Genomic DNA, 15,720 nt, shown 5'->3' with positions numbered 1-15,720 from the left:
CATGCTTTATCCATCCTGTCACTCTTGTTTCATTCGCCAAACCGCTGTCAGCGAGCGGCCATGAACAAACTGACAGCATCAGTGACTCTGAGATGAAGGTCTGATAAATGCTGCGTTTTCAGCTGACGGGACAAATGTTGTGCTCGGTGCACTAATCTGTGGCAGATGCAGTCACCGCAGGTCACTTGATGGAACGCGCTGTGGTATCATCCATCTATCTACTGCTAAACAAGCCTGGTTTATTTCTTTCTTTCAGAATGATATCTGCACGTAATAAACTCCAACATCACTGCAAATTGATTTTTACAATAACACGACGGACTCGCATCCGAAACAGGGGTTTATAAAACATCCACATAAGGAGTGTGTGTTCACGGAGCAGGCCGACGACCTTCTGTTTGCTCATCTTCACCTGCTTATCTTCACGCTGTTCCAGATGAACCCGCGCCAGTGGGCCCACATCTCAGAGAGCGCCAAAGACCTGGTGAGACGTATGCTGATGCTGGACCCTGCTGAGAGAATCACTGTCTACGAGGCCCTCAACCACCCCTGGCTGAAGGCAAGAACACAAACACACACACACACACACACACACACACACTCTTACAAATATGTACTAATTAATTAAATTCTGGCTGCAGGTCCCAGGTGTGGATGTTGACAACTTTAGCAGAATTATTGTCTGCAATCTTCCACTTCTGTAAAGATAATCTGCTTACCACATAAGGAGCGAGTCATTTTTTGCGATAAGGTTACTGGGTGTTGATGATAAAATGAGCTTCAGCAACTGAGGTCACCTTTGTAACAGTGGCTTTTAGCGTTGCTGACGCAAGACCACTTCCTTCTGCCTGGAGCTATACTTATGGTTTCACATCCGTTCTGACTGCTCCAATGTATGCACATATTTGCGCACATTGTCTTCTTGAGCTAATATGCTATCTGTGTGTGTTTTCTGCATGTGCAGGAGAGGGACAGGTACGCCTATAAGATCCACCTGCCTGAAACAGTGGAACAGCTGAGGAAGTTCAACGCCAGGAGGAAGCTGAAGGTCAGCACAGTGTGAAAGTTGGAGACATCTCTGGATTCAGCAAGATGAATATCAGAGATTCAAAGAACCGCCTGCTCCCCCACATTGTGCATTTGCTCCTTATCACTGACCCAGATCACTGTTTGTCATAAGTCTTCCAGCGATTTATCACAGACAATGTCCTCCTAACAGCTCAAATACAAACACAATACGTCACAACCCAGAGGCTTGCTCTGATAGGTGCACTGTCCTCATTCTGTATCCCAGGGTGCAGTGCTGGCTGCTGTCTCCAGCCACAAATTTAACTCCTACTATGGCGACCCCCCAGAGGAGCTCCACGACTTCTCAGATGACCCCACCTCCTCAGGTAAATCACTCAGCAGTTTGAGGGAGGAAAGAAGCAAATGAGGTCTACGTTTCAGCTGTGTCATGGTTTGGTAGCGGGGAGTTGCACAAACTGATTTTGAATATTTAGTTCTCCCTCCCGTCATGTGTCATTCAAGTTCAAAGATGAAGCACTACAACACACATCTGCACCAGAGGCCATTCACTTTCTAGCCCAGTTTCTATTCTGACAGTTTCTATTCCTGTGTCTAAATGCGATCTGCAGTCGTCTGAGTGGAACTTCCTCTGTTTAAGCCAAGCCAGATGTTACACAACGGCGTCACTTCCCCGTCTCGGTCACAGACTTTCACTTCCCTCAATAAGAAAACAGCCGACTGTACCCGTCGGTAGATATCGGCACATATGGTCCACCTATGCACTCTTAAACGGTAGAAAGCGAGCAGAGCACGATACATCACCACCTCGTCGATCCGAGCGGCGAGCTAAGCTTCGGACATTTACAGCTCAGTGTTATAAGCGGCCGCTGCAGCCAGATAGGCCGGGGTGTGTTTTGTTTGTGCTGAGGCTGGCAGTCTGCTGCAGACGTGCTTCCCGATGACTGGTTTCTGTTTGCATCAGGGCACCTGACGCGCTGCCGGCCGCTGACTCGTCTTTCGTAGTAAACGCCCGCAGCAGCTTGGCAGATGATTCACAGACCTGATTGCTTCTGACAGTTTTCTCACTCTGTCGACCCCCTCCCTCCCTCCTTCACTCCGGCCTAGTTTTACTCTCTACCTGCCCTCACGTAGCCAGCTCTCTCCCTTCTTTCCTTTGGTTTCTCTCATCAAGAGGTGTTAAACTCTGTAGCTCCATAGTTGCATAAACCTCCTCTAATCTCTGCTTCTTTCTTTGGTGTTGTTTTTCTTACGCTGTGCTGTGTAGGACTGCTAGCTGCCGAAAGTACGTATCACCCTCCCTGCCTGCAGAAACTTGATGCTTGATATCATCATCACCACCATTGTCATCTTGACATCCTCACCTGCTTTTAGTTGCTTTTTCTTTTCGTTGGATGATGTGGCTCCTACTTCTCCAAAATGGCTTCCTCTGTCTCCCTGTGTCTTCTCTATGGTCTCCCTTTTAAAAAATTTTTTTTTATAAAAACCCATTTGGTTCGACAACTGTGCTTTTATTCCAAATTCTTCCTGTTGATCTGCAAAGACGACCCCCGCGCACATCTTCATTATTCCAGCTGCCTGAAGCTTTGTAATAAACAAACAAACAAAAAAGATCTAAAAAGTATAATTGCTGATTGCTTTCTAATGACGTGAACAAACCCAAAAACCTTGGTTACAAGGATAAAAGGCTCACCTGTCACAGTGTCCTGGCTGTCAGCAGGATTATCTGTCATACTGGGATTCCCCTCAAAGCTGTGCATCTTGAATAGGCATGTCAGTTAGAAGGCAGCAACCCATTTGGTCAGGGTTAGTTGTTTGGCTGGTTGATGGGTAATTACAAATGCAGAGACGCATCTCAGCTTTCCGTGATTAAACAAATACTAACACGAACGTGGACATGGATGACGATCAACAAAGGGAAATGCTTATATTTAAAACAGTAGTTGTAAACAGACCTGTGACAAGGTTTAAGTTAAGTTAATGATGAATGATGATCAATAGCATGTTACCTTTTTAATGTTTGTTCTTCATTCACACAGCAACAGTTTAATGAAAGTCTCATTTCTTCTTTTATTAGCACAGTTTTGTCATCTTTGTAATTGGCATTATTCCCTCCACGTCCATCCTTCATCTCTCATTCCAGGACTTTCTTCCTAGAGTTTCTTGTTAACCAAATTCTTGTTGTTCTACTCAGGACCAGTGCAGGATTGTAAAAAAAATTGAAGGTTGGAGTAACCTCATATTTATGAACTCATGTGGAAGTTTGTTTTGCGGCGGAGGCCACGAAAGACTGATTGTTTTCATTTAATATTACCACATAGTGCTTCTAAATTCTGCAGCGACAGAGTGAATCACCCACTCATGTCTAGATGAACTTTACAGTGCACCACGCTTAGAGCAGAGAGGGGAAAACACTTTGTCACCACAGCTCTCCATCCTTTCAACACCCCACTTGAAGTTTGTATGTCAGATCTGAGTTTCCTCTTTACTTATTCCACTGTATATTTGATCAATTTTACACTTGATAATATTCTATTTAGCATTTTTTTCTGGGGTGCATTGCTCCTGTCCCATCATCCACACTCTGACTTTTTGAAGTGACTTTCTTCTGATGTTGTATTGATGCCATGTACCGCTGTTTCTCTGGTTTTGCTGCATGTGTGGGCGATGCAGCAGGTACTTGAGGGGTTAAATTGATGTGGATGTTTGTGTGTGTGTGTACTTTCTGTGTTTTCCGTTGTGCCGTCTTATCGTCTGTGATTATTTTGGTGTCGTCTGTGGTCTTTTGTTGTCTTCGTTTGCCCGTACTTGGATGCGTGCCGGGCCCGTCTGTCTCGTGCAGTGTTTGCATTGTGTGTCGTGTCGTGTCGAACGTTTGCGGGGATTGCTCGGTGTGATCGTGAATGCTTGCGAAGTCGTGATCAAGTCTGCATCTATTTTGGTGAATAACTTTTTTGCACGTGTGCACGTAGGGGCAGTATCGCAGGTTTTGGACAGTTTAGAGGAGATCCACGCGCTGACGGACTGCAGCGAGAAGGACATGGACTTCCTGCACAGCGTTTTCCAGGATCAACACCTCCACACCTTGCTAGATGTGAGTAAACGGGACCTACTCCTCTGCGATGGCCAAAGATCCCAGTAGGCGCTGAGATGACTAAAGACTGGGCTCTGTACTTGTTACACAGAACACTCTTGGTTTTTGTTTTTATTTTAGCACTTTAGCACACCAGTTTAAGACAAAGCAGCCGCACACATCCAGTAAGGCAGGTGCTGGACTAACAAATTACTATAATAAACAGAATAAAAGTCTGCACACCTCAGCTCCCTTTTCAGTGCATTTATTTAGCACATCCAACAAGCTATGTTTCGAGCCACATGCTCTTCTTCAGGCTTAAGACATGCCTATGCCAGACGCTCTCTTTTTCTTTTTTATCTGCCCCGAGGGGTCACATGATAGGTCACATGATTGGAGAAAACATTTTTTAATTTTAAATATACAAACAACAAAATAATTCAGTGAACATCTATATAAAGTACCAGTGATAATCAATCAGGCTTTATTTGTATAGCACTTTTCATGCCCATGGCAGCTCAAAGTGCTTTACATGTTAAAAACAAGCAATATAGGGGACACATATTGGGAGACATAGGGAACGAAAAGAAAAAGTAAATACTAGAACAGAAAAATCTTCTATACTAGAGGTGTGAAGAACATCAGGTTGTATGGCTGTCATACTGAAGCACTTTAGCACACACTAGTTGCAGAGAAATGGCCTCACATTGCCCCCAACAGTTTTACAATCTGAAAAGGAGACATATTGTACACAGAGAAAGCGGTTGGGTCTCACATGTTTGATTGAGAAAAACTAACTACAGTACACGTTTTTGTTTGTTGTTTCAGCTTTATGACAAAATCAACACCAGGTCGTCTCCCCAGATCAGAAACCCTCCCAGCGATGGAGTGCAGAGAGCCAAAGAGGTGAGGAAGCCGGCGATAGTGCTCCTATAATCAACAAAGTGAAAACTGAAGCTGAGGACACCAGTTCTCAGCACACACCACCCCTACAAGTGCTTATTTGACCACTGCAGATGTAACAGTCTGTGATTTCTCTTGTGCATTCCTGAGATTCCTTTCTGTTTGTCTTGGCTTTTTCCTCCACCAGGTACTGGAAACCATCTCCTGTTACCCAGAAAACATGGAGGCCAAGGAGCTCAGGAGGATCCTCACACAGCCACACTTTATGGTTAGATACGTTAAACACACAAGCTCTGCCTTTTTTGTGAGCGGGTAGGGTCGTTCCTTACGTGCACATAACACGTGGTTATTGGAGTGTGAGATTACAACCTACTGTGTCAGAAGTAGGGTGTTTTGGCAAGCCGCATAACTCCCTCGGCCGCAAAGCTGCTTAGCACCTGAGCTCGGCGAGCCCTCGGACCGAGAGAGACACAGAGACAGAAGTGTTAAGAGTAGCTGGACGCAGGCACGGTAAGTTTTGCGACTAAACGCACCCGTGACGGGCTGAAGAATTTGGGAGGACACCAATTCCCTGATAGTGAGGCAGAAGACATTGGCAGCGGTGGATTTCATGGAGAGGTACAGCATTTTTGGAGTCTGTATCTCCTGTGGATAAAAGACGGGAACCTGGTTTGCTAAAATAACAATTAACTGGGAAAGGGCTGCTTTTTTTGCGCCTAGGAAACCTGTTTAGTAGTTGCATGCTTAGTGACACTTCTCAAACTGTGAGTCAGTCAATCAATGTTTACTTGTGTAGCACTTGTATAGTACATCCAAAATGGTGACTAAAGGATAAAAAAAGATAAAAGATGGGGGGGGGGGCAACAGAAATGAAAGCATGCATTGAAAGCACAAGTAGAAGATAGAGAAATGGGTGAAATGTTGGCATTGCTGATCTTTGACACACCCAAGGTTTTATGTAATCCAATTATGCCACCGTGCTCTCTGACCAGACTTAATTGTGCTACATCAGTCTTGCATGAGCATCATTTCACCTTTTCCTGAGCAGTGTACGATTTCGTTAACGAGGTAGATGTTGAAGGACACAGCGTTCCTGTTCATTTGTTGGGTATTGAGTATTGGCATGTGCAGATGCTTCTGTGAATATACTTTTTCAGCAGTGTTGGTGTTTTTCACCTTAGGCGAAAAGCCCATGGAACCGGCCGTTGCTATGTGTAATTGGCTCACACAGTGGCGCTCTGAAGAGCAGATTTTGATAATTTGGCAAATGCCATGAGTAGACACATTAGTAGTAAAAACACACACAGCGTGTCAGTGACACGATTAGCGGCCAAAGAGGAGGATTACCATAAGCCCCCACTATCCCTGCTCATACGCCGATGCGCGTTTGCAACAACCTGAACCTTCCTCGTCACTGGGGTGCGTTAATATGATAAAACAACAAGATGAGAGAAGGAGATAAGTGTTGTTGCTTTGTTAACCTGCTCCACAGTCCACCTGCATGAGAGGAATCTGATACTTTGAGGTGTGTTTCAAGAGTCTTGTCTCATTTGGGTCCATCCAGGCTCTGCTGCAGACCCACGACGTGGTGGCCCATGAGGTGTACAGCGATGAAGCGCTGAGGGTGACCCCTCCGCCCACTTCGCCGTACCTGAACGGAGACTCCCCGGACAGCACCAACGGAGACATGGACCTGGAGAACGTCACCAGGGTTCGCCTGGTCCAGTTTCAGAAGAACACAGATGAGCCCATGGTGCGTAGACAAATCAATGATTCTTGACAGTTGTGGGGGTTTTTTTCACTTAAATTTTTATTCAAAATTGTTCCTTTACAGCTCAATTAATACAAGTAAATATAAAAACAAAACAAGCACATGGGAGTCACTATCAAAGCAATCAAGCAGTTGTGTTTTGAGTTGCTTTTGGTGTAGGACAGGATCATAATAGAAAAAGTTATGTGAGATTACAGGACTGCATGTTAAAGCACGCCTTACTGTGAGATGTTGTCACTCAATGCTTTATTAATTTTCCTCAAGGGCATCACTCTGAAAATGAACGACCTCAACCACTGTATCGTGGCCCGCATCATGCACGGCGGAATGATTCATCGACAAGGTGAGGATGCATTCATTGTGCTTCTGTGATGAGATTATTTTCTGAAGATAAAGCAGAGGGGGGAGTTTACACAGTGTTGGAAATAAATAATTTTCTCACATTCTGCTCTCATTGGATTATTAGCTCAACAGCCTCATTATTTGTCCACTTTAGGGACTCTGCACGTGGGAGACGAGATCCGAGAGATCAACGGCATCAGCGTGGCCAATCAGACGGTGGAGCAGCTCCAGAAGATGCTGGTTAGTCAGTTGTAGTCTAGATCGACTATGAACTCTGTCAACGTGTTCAGATGACCCCAAAACTTACTTTGCTCTCTCCACAGAGGGAAATGAGAGGAAGCATAACCTTCAAAATTGTCCCAAGCTACCGATCGCAATCCATGTCTTGCGAGGTCTGTACAGTATAATTATGACATTTTCCTTTGCGGTCACACGACACAGAGCCTGAAACAAGTCTTTATTTTTCTTTCACAGAAAGAGTCGCCGGACCTGTCACGACAGTCCCCCGCCAACGGCCACGCCAGCGTCACCAGCTCCATCTTGGTACGCCTCTTCACCAAGACACATGACATGATGTTGCATTGACAGTCCCATCAAACATATGTATACTTGGGTTGACTTTTCCCACCCTTTCTTCCAGGACCTGCCGTCAACAATTCAACCTAAGGGGCGCCAGGTGAGACGGAATTTGCGCCGTCACCACACTTATTCATTTTCAGCATGTCACCTACGGCCCGGTTACAAGAAAACAAATCTGCATGTGTTTCTCCATTCCCATTGTGTGGCTTTCCTTTGTCTCCACACTGAAAGGGAGTCCCACACACCCATGAGCAATCAAGCACACGGTATACACACATTTAGATCGATCAGATGTCTTCAATTTGGTGCTTACTGAACATATGTGCGATTGGTTGTCAATCCCCGTTTGGTGTCCAATGAGGTCATGTGCCCTTGGGAAGGCGGAGCACAAAGTCCATTGGCTGTACATTATTTGAACCTCCTCTCCACTTGTTAATATTGTAGTCTTTGCTATTGTTGTTTTGTGTCTATTGGTGAACCATTTTTTAACTGCTTTTACCCACTTAAAAAAAGGGGGTCAGGTTTTATTGTTGTGCATCTAATTATCTCAAACCTGTGAAAGCCAGGCATCAGTAGAAGTTCCAACACAGTCAGCCTGTAGCCGGCAGTGGCACAGTGGGTAAAGCTCCTGCCAGGGTGACTTGAAATCCAGTTAGTTACACAGACTGGACGGTTTGGTGGGTTGATGGTTGCGGACACTGGGCTGAGGGCCCGCAGTGCAGTGCTCCAAGGTCATCAATGCATCTCATGGTACAGTCAGTGTGGGGGGCAGGCTAGATACAGTAGAGTAGGTGGCTGGTGAAGTGTTCCCTGTGCTGAGGGCCCGCAGTGCAGAGTTCATGAACCAGTCACAGAGCAGGAGCACCCATGACAGGGGTGGTGTGCGGACACCATCAGGGGGTGCAAGAGGAAGAAGAGTAGAGAAGAGTAGAGTAGCAGAGGAAGAGAGCAGGAGCAAGGAAAAAAGAGGAAGAAGTAGGGAGAGGAAAGCACAAAGCAGCTCAACAACTCCATGTGTTTGTCTACAAACTACAACAGTTGCAGTCTGTACATCCACAACTCTTTACACACATGGGAATTGTCCAGTCATCAGTCTTCTCTATGCATGCATTTGTTCTTCAGCCACACTGACACAACAACTACATGCACAACACTTGATGACTCCACAGTTCCCATCTGCAAACCCAAACATGTTGCAGCATTCAACTTCAACATGACAACTTGGAACTTTACTTCCATGCTAAGCGTGAAACGTCCAATGCACACTTTCAAAGTTAAAAGCATACATGGCGCTTGGACTCAAATTGCTTCCTAAACATGTGTGCCGCATGCAACTAAACTTACAACTTGTTTCACTTCTAGTTCAATGCTGCAACTCTGTTTGCTCTGTAAACACTTGTGGAACAAACACATGGACTTGTTGAGCAAAGTGTACCACTTACCACGTGAAGCGCATGGCAGCCGCTGTCGTTAGCCACTTAGCTCAGGCTGCAAAACAAGACAGGGAGACAGAGACGTTAGACAACAGTGACACAACTAAAACCAATCAAATCACTCAAAGAAACAATACAAACCTGAAAACTCAGACGGAAAGGCTCTGGTCTAACTCTGTCCACCCCCACCACCCCTCCAACTCTCCCCACAACCCCTCCCACCCCCACTGCGCTTCAGTTTGTAGACACTTGAGCAACAAGCACATGGACAGGCATGCCAAGTGAAGCACCATTTGTTAGCAAATAGTTAGCAAGCAATTGGAGTAGGACTAAAGACAAATAGCACAGAGGGGGAAGACACAAAGGAATTAGGTTGAAACAAACACAAAAGAGTAATACAGACCTGAAAAACAAGACGTCAAGAGTCTTCCCCTCCGACTGGCAGCCTGAATGACGCTGTCGCTCCCAGAGACTCTGCTCTTATACCGTAGCTCAGGCTCCTCCAGGTGCTGCCACCCCCACTCATCAAGCACAGCCAATGATTCAGCACCAAACTGGGACATCTGGCCCTACCTGTGTGAAACACACATGGATCAAATGCAGTAAAAATGGACAAACATAGATCCCTCACACACACACCCTTTCCCACTGCATGATGTGTGTGTAAGCATGTATGTGATGCTCTCAATCCTGTAGATCTCCAGATCTGCTATCAAAGACAAATTGTCCATCAAGGTAAGATAAGTTCAAGTAGACCCAAACTCCTGCCACCCCCCACCCACCCCTCTCATAGTGGTGTCTAGATCACGCACTAGACTTAGTCTCCATAGATGTGTGTGTGTGCATAAGCTTTGCACTCAATAGACACCTCACCCCTCCCGCAGCCAATACGTCCTTCGATCGGTTTTGCCCTGTGCTTTTTCCTGCTCATACGCTCTTGATGCTCCCTTTCCTGTCCACCTATCAGCTTTATCTACCAGCATTGTTGGTTTTTCCATACAGTGGCAAGAAAAAGTGCAGGAAGCCTTCTGCATTTGTGCTTAAATTGATCACACCTTCCACCCCAGTTACATTTTAGAACAACTAAAACTGTTTTGCTTTTGGCCTGGACCATACAAACACTGGAGGTTGGAATTACATTCAACTTAGCAGCATTAAGGAATCAAAAAGCCTTACAGCTATTTTGACTTATGAAAGTAATAGAATTCAGTTCTGTGGCCACTCTGAGAAAACTACAAAACACAAACACCGACCTAAAAACATTGCTGTCCTGTCATAGGTTTTAAAAGACTAGAATGCTTTTTGGAAAAAACATGCAGCATTATGCATGATTTAAAATAACAGCACCAAAGGAGAGTAGGGCCAAAGATACTGTCAGTGCAAGAGAAGCTGGGCAATTCAGCAGCATAATGATGTGGAACTAAATCCACCTTCTGGAGCCTTAATCCAGTAGAGATGCTGCAGAATGACCCAAAGAGAAAAGTGCAAACCGCACACACAGACATATTGTCTGGATGGCAGCCTCCCAAAGCTCTGCTTTGAGCTTTGGGGGTCACTTACTTTTTTTGCACCAGGGCTACAAATGTTTACTGACTGTGTCTGACAAAAAAATCAAAGATTTTAAATGTTTGTTCTACTTGCAAAGACATGCCAAATTTGTCTATGTCTGTTTTTGAATATGATGATGAAGGTCAGATCAGAAACTCAGGGCTGTTTGAACAGGTTCACACACTTTTTCTTGTCACTGTATATTATGGGATTGCAGTTTTGTTCTTTACTCCGTTCTCTCCCGCCCTTTCAGATTTACGTACGAGCTCAGTTCGAATACGACCCGGCCAAAGACGACCTCATACCGTGCAAGGAGGCGGGCATTCGCTTCCGGGTGGGCGACATCATTCAGATCATCTCCAAGGACGACCACAACTGGTGGCAGGGAAAGCTGGAGAACACCAAGAACGGCACAGCAGGCCTCATCCCCTCGCCCGAGCTGCAAGAGTGGTGAGTGGGATGTCAGAAATGTACAGTTGTATCTTATGTTGGATACGCAAAAACTAAAGGTGATGCATTCTGCTGCTAAATCCTCCTTAACTGTGGTTTAACAGTGACCATGGATTAAACTTCATCATGTTAAACAGGAATGTGTTACTCATCCTAACCCGGCTGTTATACATAGATTTCAAACAACAAGAAGCTATCAAAATACAGTTCAACACAAACTACATCCTCTAAAAGTATTATACAGTCTTCTAACCATTCAGAATTTATTGTATTACAAATACTCACTGTCAATGTACAACTGCATCTGATGTCCACATACCTGTGTCGTCTCCAGGCGTGTGGCATGTATAGCGATGGAGAAGACCAAACAGGAGCAGCAGGCCAGTTGTACCTGGTTTGGAAAGAAGAAGAAACAGTATAAAGACAAGTACCTGGCTAAGCACAACGCAGGTAAAGCATTCCATGGCTTCGAAGAAATCGTGACTCATCAAGACGTTGGCTGAATTTAGATATCAGTATAGAGTTGTGCCAATAATAAATAAGGAAACGATAGCGTCGCCTATTGTGTCTCAGTGAAAACCAATGATTTGCACCTTTGTAAGCCCAGTATGTCTAACTGCTGCATGCCTGTGGCGTTTTCCCAACGACAGACCTTTCCTTCCGCTGTCTGGATTCTGCCTCCTCTCCAGTGACTAACAGTGTTGCAAATAACAGCTTTTGATGTGTATGATTTCTGTTACAGTGCTTTCTTTTGTTCAATTTGTCTTCTTACTTGTTTTTTATTAACCCTTCCGCTCCAACCCTCTGTCCATATTTCATGCTGTCTCTTACCCAATGACATGGCTGCATGTAAGTAACTCCAGACAGATGGCGTTCAGCTTCTGTGTTATTCTTCCTCCTCCTCCTCCTCTACCTCCTCCTCTCTCTGCTTTTATACTTTGTCTTCTTCCTAATGTCTCCTTGACTTTTCGGTGACTGCTGCTTTGTTAGGGTTGTTGTGAGACGCTCTGCCGTGCCATTAGCTGAGAAATTCAAACAAACAAGGTGTCGGTCGACTTAAAATGTTTGGCTTCTGTCTGATCGAGGTTAGTCTGAAAAAGCGGCTCCAAATACCCGCTTCAGGCTTTTGACCTTGGTTGGGTCTGCTTAACGGCCTGTGTACATTACAGTGTCCTTTCAGTTCATTTGAATACATCAGATAGGTTTTTTTGTATTCAGAATATAAATCTGGCCGGGGAGCCTGAGCTTAATTGAAGCCACAGGGACAAAACATTGGCTCATTGTGGCGTCTGTACGCTCGGTCCGACACAACAGCCCCAACATAAGCCCACCTTTGTGTTATAGTACTGTCTTTTTGTTGAAAACATTTTACAGGTGGTTGTTGTACACGTAAAAACTAATTCATTTGATCCACTGTATTTAATCAATTGCTGTCAAAAAACACACTTCTACACATAAACTCTACAGTAATGCCTCGATGAAGGAGGATTTCATGCAGGCCTGTGTTAACTCTTACATACACCTGAGCAAAGCTAGTCGACATTGCCTCACAATTCACCTTTGACTTGCATCTGCACAAGTTTTTTGAGAGAAACACATTTGCATACTTCAGATTTTCCCTATAAGATGAATCTAAACCCTTTACTTAACACAATGCACTCTGGACGGTGCTGTGCAAACCTAACGCTTCTCCTCTGTCCTGCAGTGTTCGACCAACTAGATCTGGTGACGTACGAGGAGGTGGTCAAACTGCCGTCGTTCAAGAGGAAAACGCTGGTTCTGCTCGGTAAATAAGACAGAAAATTATGAGAACAAGTTTACAGATGTAGGATCAAGGTGTTCTAATGAACAGCGTCTAACTCCATTTCTGTGGTCTGCAGTTGTCTGTTCTATGTATAGATGTTAAAAATTATGAGCAGCTTCACATGGGGCCTGGTGAAAACATTCCTCCTTGGTCTGTGCCAGGTGATGTAACTACATGCTGTAAATCTCTGAGCTACTGTTGCAATTTGGTGCAACGGCTCGGTCCTCGCATACACACACTTTTCATTCGGTTCTCTGAAATCTTTATCACCCTCCGCTGGTGACGGCAGGTCTGTTTGATTTTACTCTGTACATGCTGGATGGATTTCTTTCCTGTGCACGATGACAGGTGGAAAACATTGTGGTCAGAACACCCACAGTGGCAGCCATGCCTCCTCCTTACACTGGTTGTGAAACAATACATTGGTAATATTGTCTATACACTATAAAAAAAAATAAAAAAAAAGACAGGATTTTTCCTACAGAAGTGGGACCATGTGACATTTGACATAGGATCAGAACCTGTGAGACAGAATCAGCCACAACTTTTACATTTCTACAGACAACAAAGACAATGCTGATGATTTTGTAGAGCCCGTCTCCTCAGCTGTAGTGTCAGATACACATTGATTAACCTTCACCACAGACGGCGTAACCACCGTCACTGTTTAAGCCGCTACACACAGAGTAGAACATCTTGTTATCATGAGGAGAAGGCGCTCTAACTCTGAGGGCAACACGAGGGAAGCTGCTCAACAAGCTACTAATTACTTTACACTGGAAGAAGTTTAACTACAGCAAAGTTACCCCAGGGACAAACCTCGTCTGGTTACCTCAAGATACTTTACAAAAGTGCTTAAAACGGCCTCAAAAAGGACACAGAGGGGATTAGAGTTGATCAAATAATCCATCTATACACTGACAGACATTGTTGAACAAGTCAAAGCTGAGAGAGGCCACTCTTTCTATTGCTGCATTCACTGACCAAGTGTATTTGTGTTGATTCAGGTGCACATGGAGTTGGTAGGAGGCACATCAAGAACACGCTCATCACAAAGCATCCTGACCGGTTCGCCTACCCCATCCCTCGTAAGGAGACACGCACACAAACACACACACACGACTACGGCTCATATTAAAACACAGATCGTGTTATGTGAGTTTCTGACCTGTCCGTCCGTCTGTGTCCCCGCTCAGACACGACCCGCCCTCCTAAGAAGGACGAGGAGAACGGGAAGAACTACTACTTTGTCTCTCACGACCAGATGATGCAGGACATCAGCAACAACGACTACCTGGAGTACGGCAGCCACGAGGACGCCATGTACGGAACCAGGCTGGAGACCATCAGGCAGATCCACGCGCAGGGCATGATCTCCATCCTGGATGTAGAACCACAGGTAACAGAAGATTTAACAGTAAGCACACAAAGAAATCTCAGTCTCTGAATCATAATAATCTAACTTGAATAGTTTGGGTAGAGGAACGACTACATTCTACTCTCTGTCTCTGTCTTTAGGCACTAAAGATCCTCAGGACGGCTGAGTTTGCTCCCTACGTCGTCTTTATCGCAGCTCCCACCATCACTCCCGGCATGACGGAGGTACGTTCACAACAACTCTCCCGTTCACTTCACTTTGTTTGCTCCTGCTCACTAACTCAGTCACGCTTGTGTTTGTTCACCTAAACACTTTCTGATCTTGGACTGTTAACAGGAGCAAAAGGGGGAAAACCTTTCACATTCTGTGGTGTTTATCGTCCTTTTTGCCGTCTCTCCCTGCACGTGTCCTGTTTGCTTTAAGTGTGTTTGTATTTTCTTTGGCATGCCTGTTTTCGTTTGCGCTTGAGGTTCCAAAGTGGTGCAGAAAACTGCCTGTAAGTACCGACTAAACGCTGGGATCTCAGCTGATGTTTGTAGAGCAGTGTGGCCCTTTGTGTTTGTGTTGTCGTCGTAACTGTCTGGCTTTGTCCGCTCTTGTTCCTCTCCAGTTCCTCTAATTCTCCTAATAATCCTCTTTAATTCTGTGTTTTCTCTGCGGCGCTGCTTCACGCCTCGCCGTCTCCTTTGGCCTGACCCTACCTCTCCGTTCCCCCCTCCCTCCCCTAATTCTAAATATATGCGAGCAGACACAAAGTACAAATGCTGATTGAACTCCCTCTCTCTTGTCGCCAGGACGACTCTCTTCAGCGGCTTCAGAAGGAGTCAGAGATGCTGCAGCTGACCTACGCGCACTACTTTGACCAGACCATCATCAACAACGAGATCGACGACACCATCCGCCTGCTGGAGGAGGCCGTGGACCTGGTGTCCACCACCTCCCAGTGGGTCCCCGTCTCCTGGGTCTACTGACGTACCGTCCACGGCGATTAGCTCCATCACCCGCGGATACTTAACTTCAGTCACGTCTCTCTCATCGCAATCATGCATCTCTGTAGATAAACTGTTGTTGAAAAATAGGGAAATGAAGAAACTAATAACTCTGACACCTCACTACAGAGACTCGGTCCTGCCCCGGCCCCCGTTTCTCAACAGCCTCAAAGGCCTATTGTCGTGTACATATATACATATATATATATAAATGAAAAAAACAAAGTGAATATGGTTCTGTGCTCATATAGTTGAGGGGTGGGGAGCGGAGGGGCAGTGTGGTAGATATTTTGTACTTTTCTTTTGTAATCGACAGAGGGGTGTTAATATTGGAGGCAATAGTGAGCATGACCATAAAGCAGTCTTATGTGGATGCCTGTGTGTGTGTTGACCTTTAAAGGCACTTCTCGTGGTACTCTGTGTC

General features: G+C 45.2%; 1 protein-coding gene across 9 annotated transcripts in view; it reads left to right on the top strand.

The window, feature by feature from the left end:
• LOC146990696 (peripheral plasma membrane protein CASK-like) overlaps positions 1-15,521 on the top strand; it is a 35,742-nt gene extending 20,221 nt beyond the window's left edge. The window contains exons 8-29 of one of the 9 annotated variants that reach the window (XM_085797475.1): positions 437-559; positions 965-1,048; positions 1,295-1,394; positions 2,294-2,311; positions 3,999-4,120; positions 4,928-5,005; positions 5,190-5,270; positions 6,567-6,755; positions 7,038-7,116; positions 7,270-7,355; positions 7,439-7,507; positions 7,590-7,658; positions 7,756-7,791; positions 9,824-9,862; positions 10,929-11,125; positions 11,460-11,575; positions 12,831-12,911; positions 13,937-14,017; positions 14,126-14,328; positions 14,448-14,531; positions 14,777-14,803; positions 15,102-15,521. In XM_085797475.1, the coding sequence (XP_085653601.1) occupies positions 437-559; positions 965-1,048; positions 1,295-1,394; positions 2,294-2,311; positions 3,999-4,120; positions 4,928-5,005; positions 5,190-5,270; positions 6,567-6,755; positions 7,038-7,116; positions 7,270-7,355; positions 7,439-7,507; positions 7,590-7,658; positions 7,756-7,791; positions 9,824-9,862; positions 10,929-11,125; positions 11,460-11,575; positions 12,831-12,911; positions 13,937-14,017; positions 14,126-14,328; positions 14,448-14,531; positions 14,777-14,803; positions 15,102-15,278 (2,139 nt within the window). In that variant the 3' untranslated portion in view covers positions 15,279-15,521. The remainder of the gene's footprint in view (positions 1-436; positions 560-964; positions 1,049-1,294; positions 1,395-2,293; positions 2,312-3,998; positions 4,121-4,927; positions 5,006-5,189; positions 5,271-6,566; positions 6,756-7,037; positions 7,117-7,269; positions 7,356-7,438; positions 7,508-7,589; positions 7,659-7,755; positions 7,792-9,823; positions 9,863-10,928; positions 11,126-11,459; positions 11,576-12,830; positions 12,912-13,936; positions 14,018-14,125; positions 14,329-14,447; positions 14,532-14,776; positions 14,804-15,101) is intronic. The other 8 variants (XM_085797411.1, XM_085797403.1, XM_085797439.1 and 5 more) reach the window with 8 other exon arrangements.
• The last annotated feature ends 199 nt before the right edge of the window (positions 15,522-15,720 follow it).

Source organism: Trachurus japonicus, chromosome 2 (genome assembly GCF_045865225.1).
Source record: "Trachurus japonicus isolate A0001 chromosome 2, Traja_1.0".
Taxonomy (NCBI): domain Eukaryota; kingdom Metazoa; phylum Chordata; class Actinopteri; order Carangiformes; family Carangidae; genus Trachurus; species Trachurus japonicus.
The sequence above is the reverse complement of the archived record's forward strand: the minus strand, read 5'-3'. Positions and strand labels throughout refer to the sequence as shown.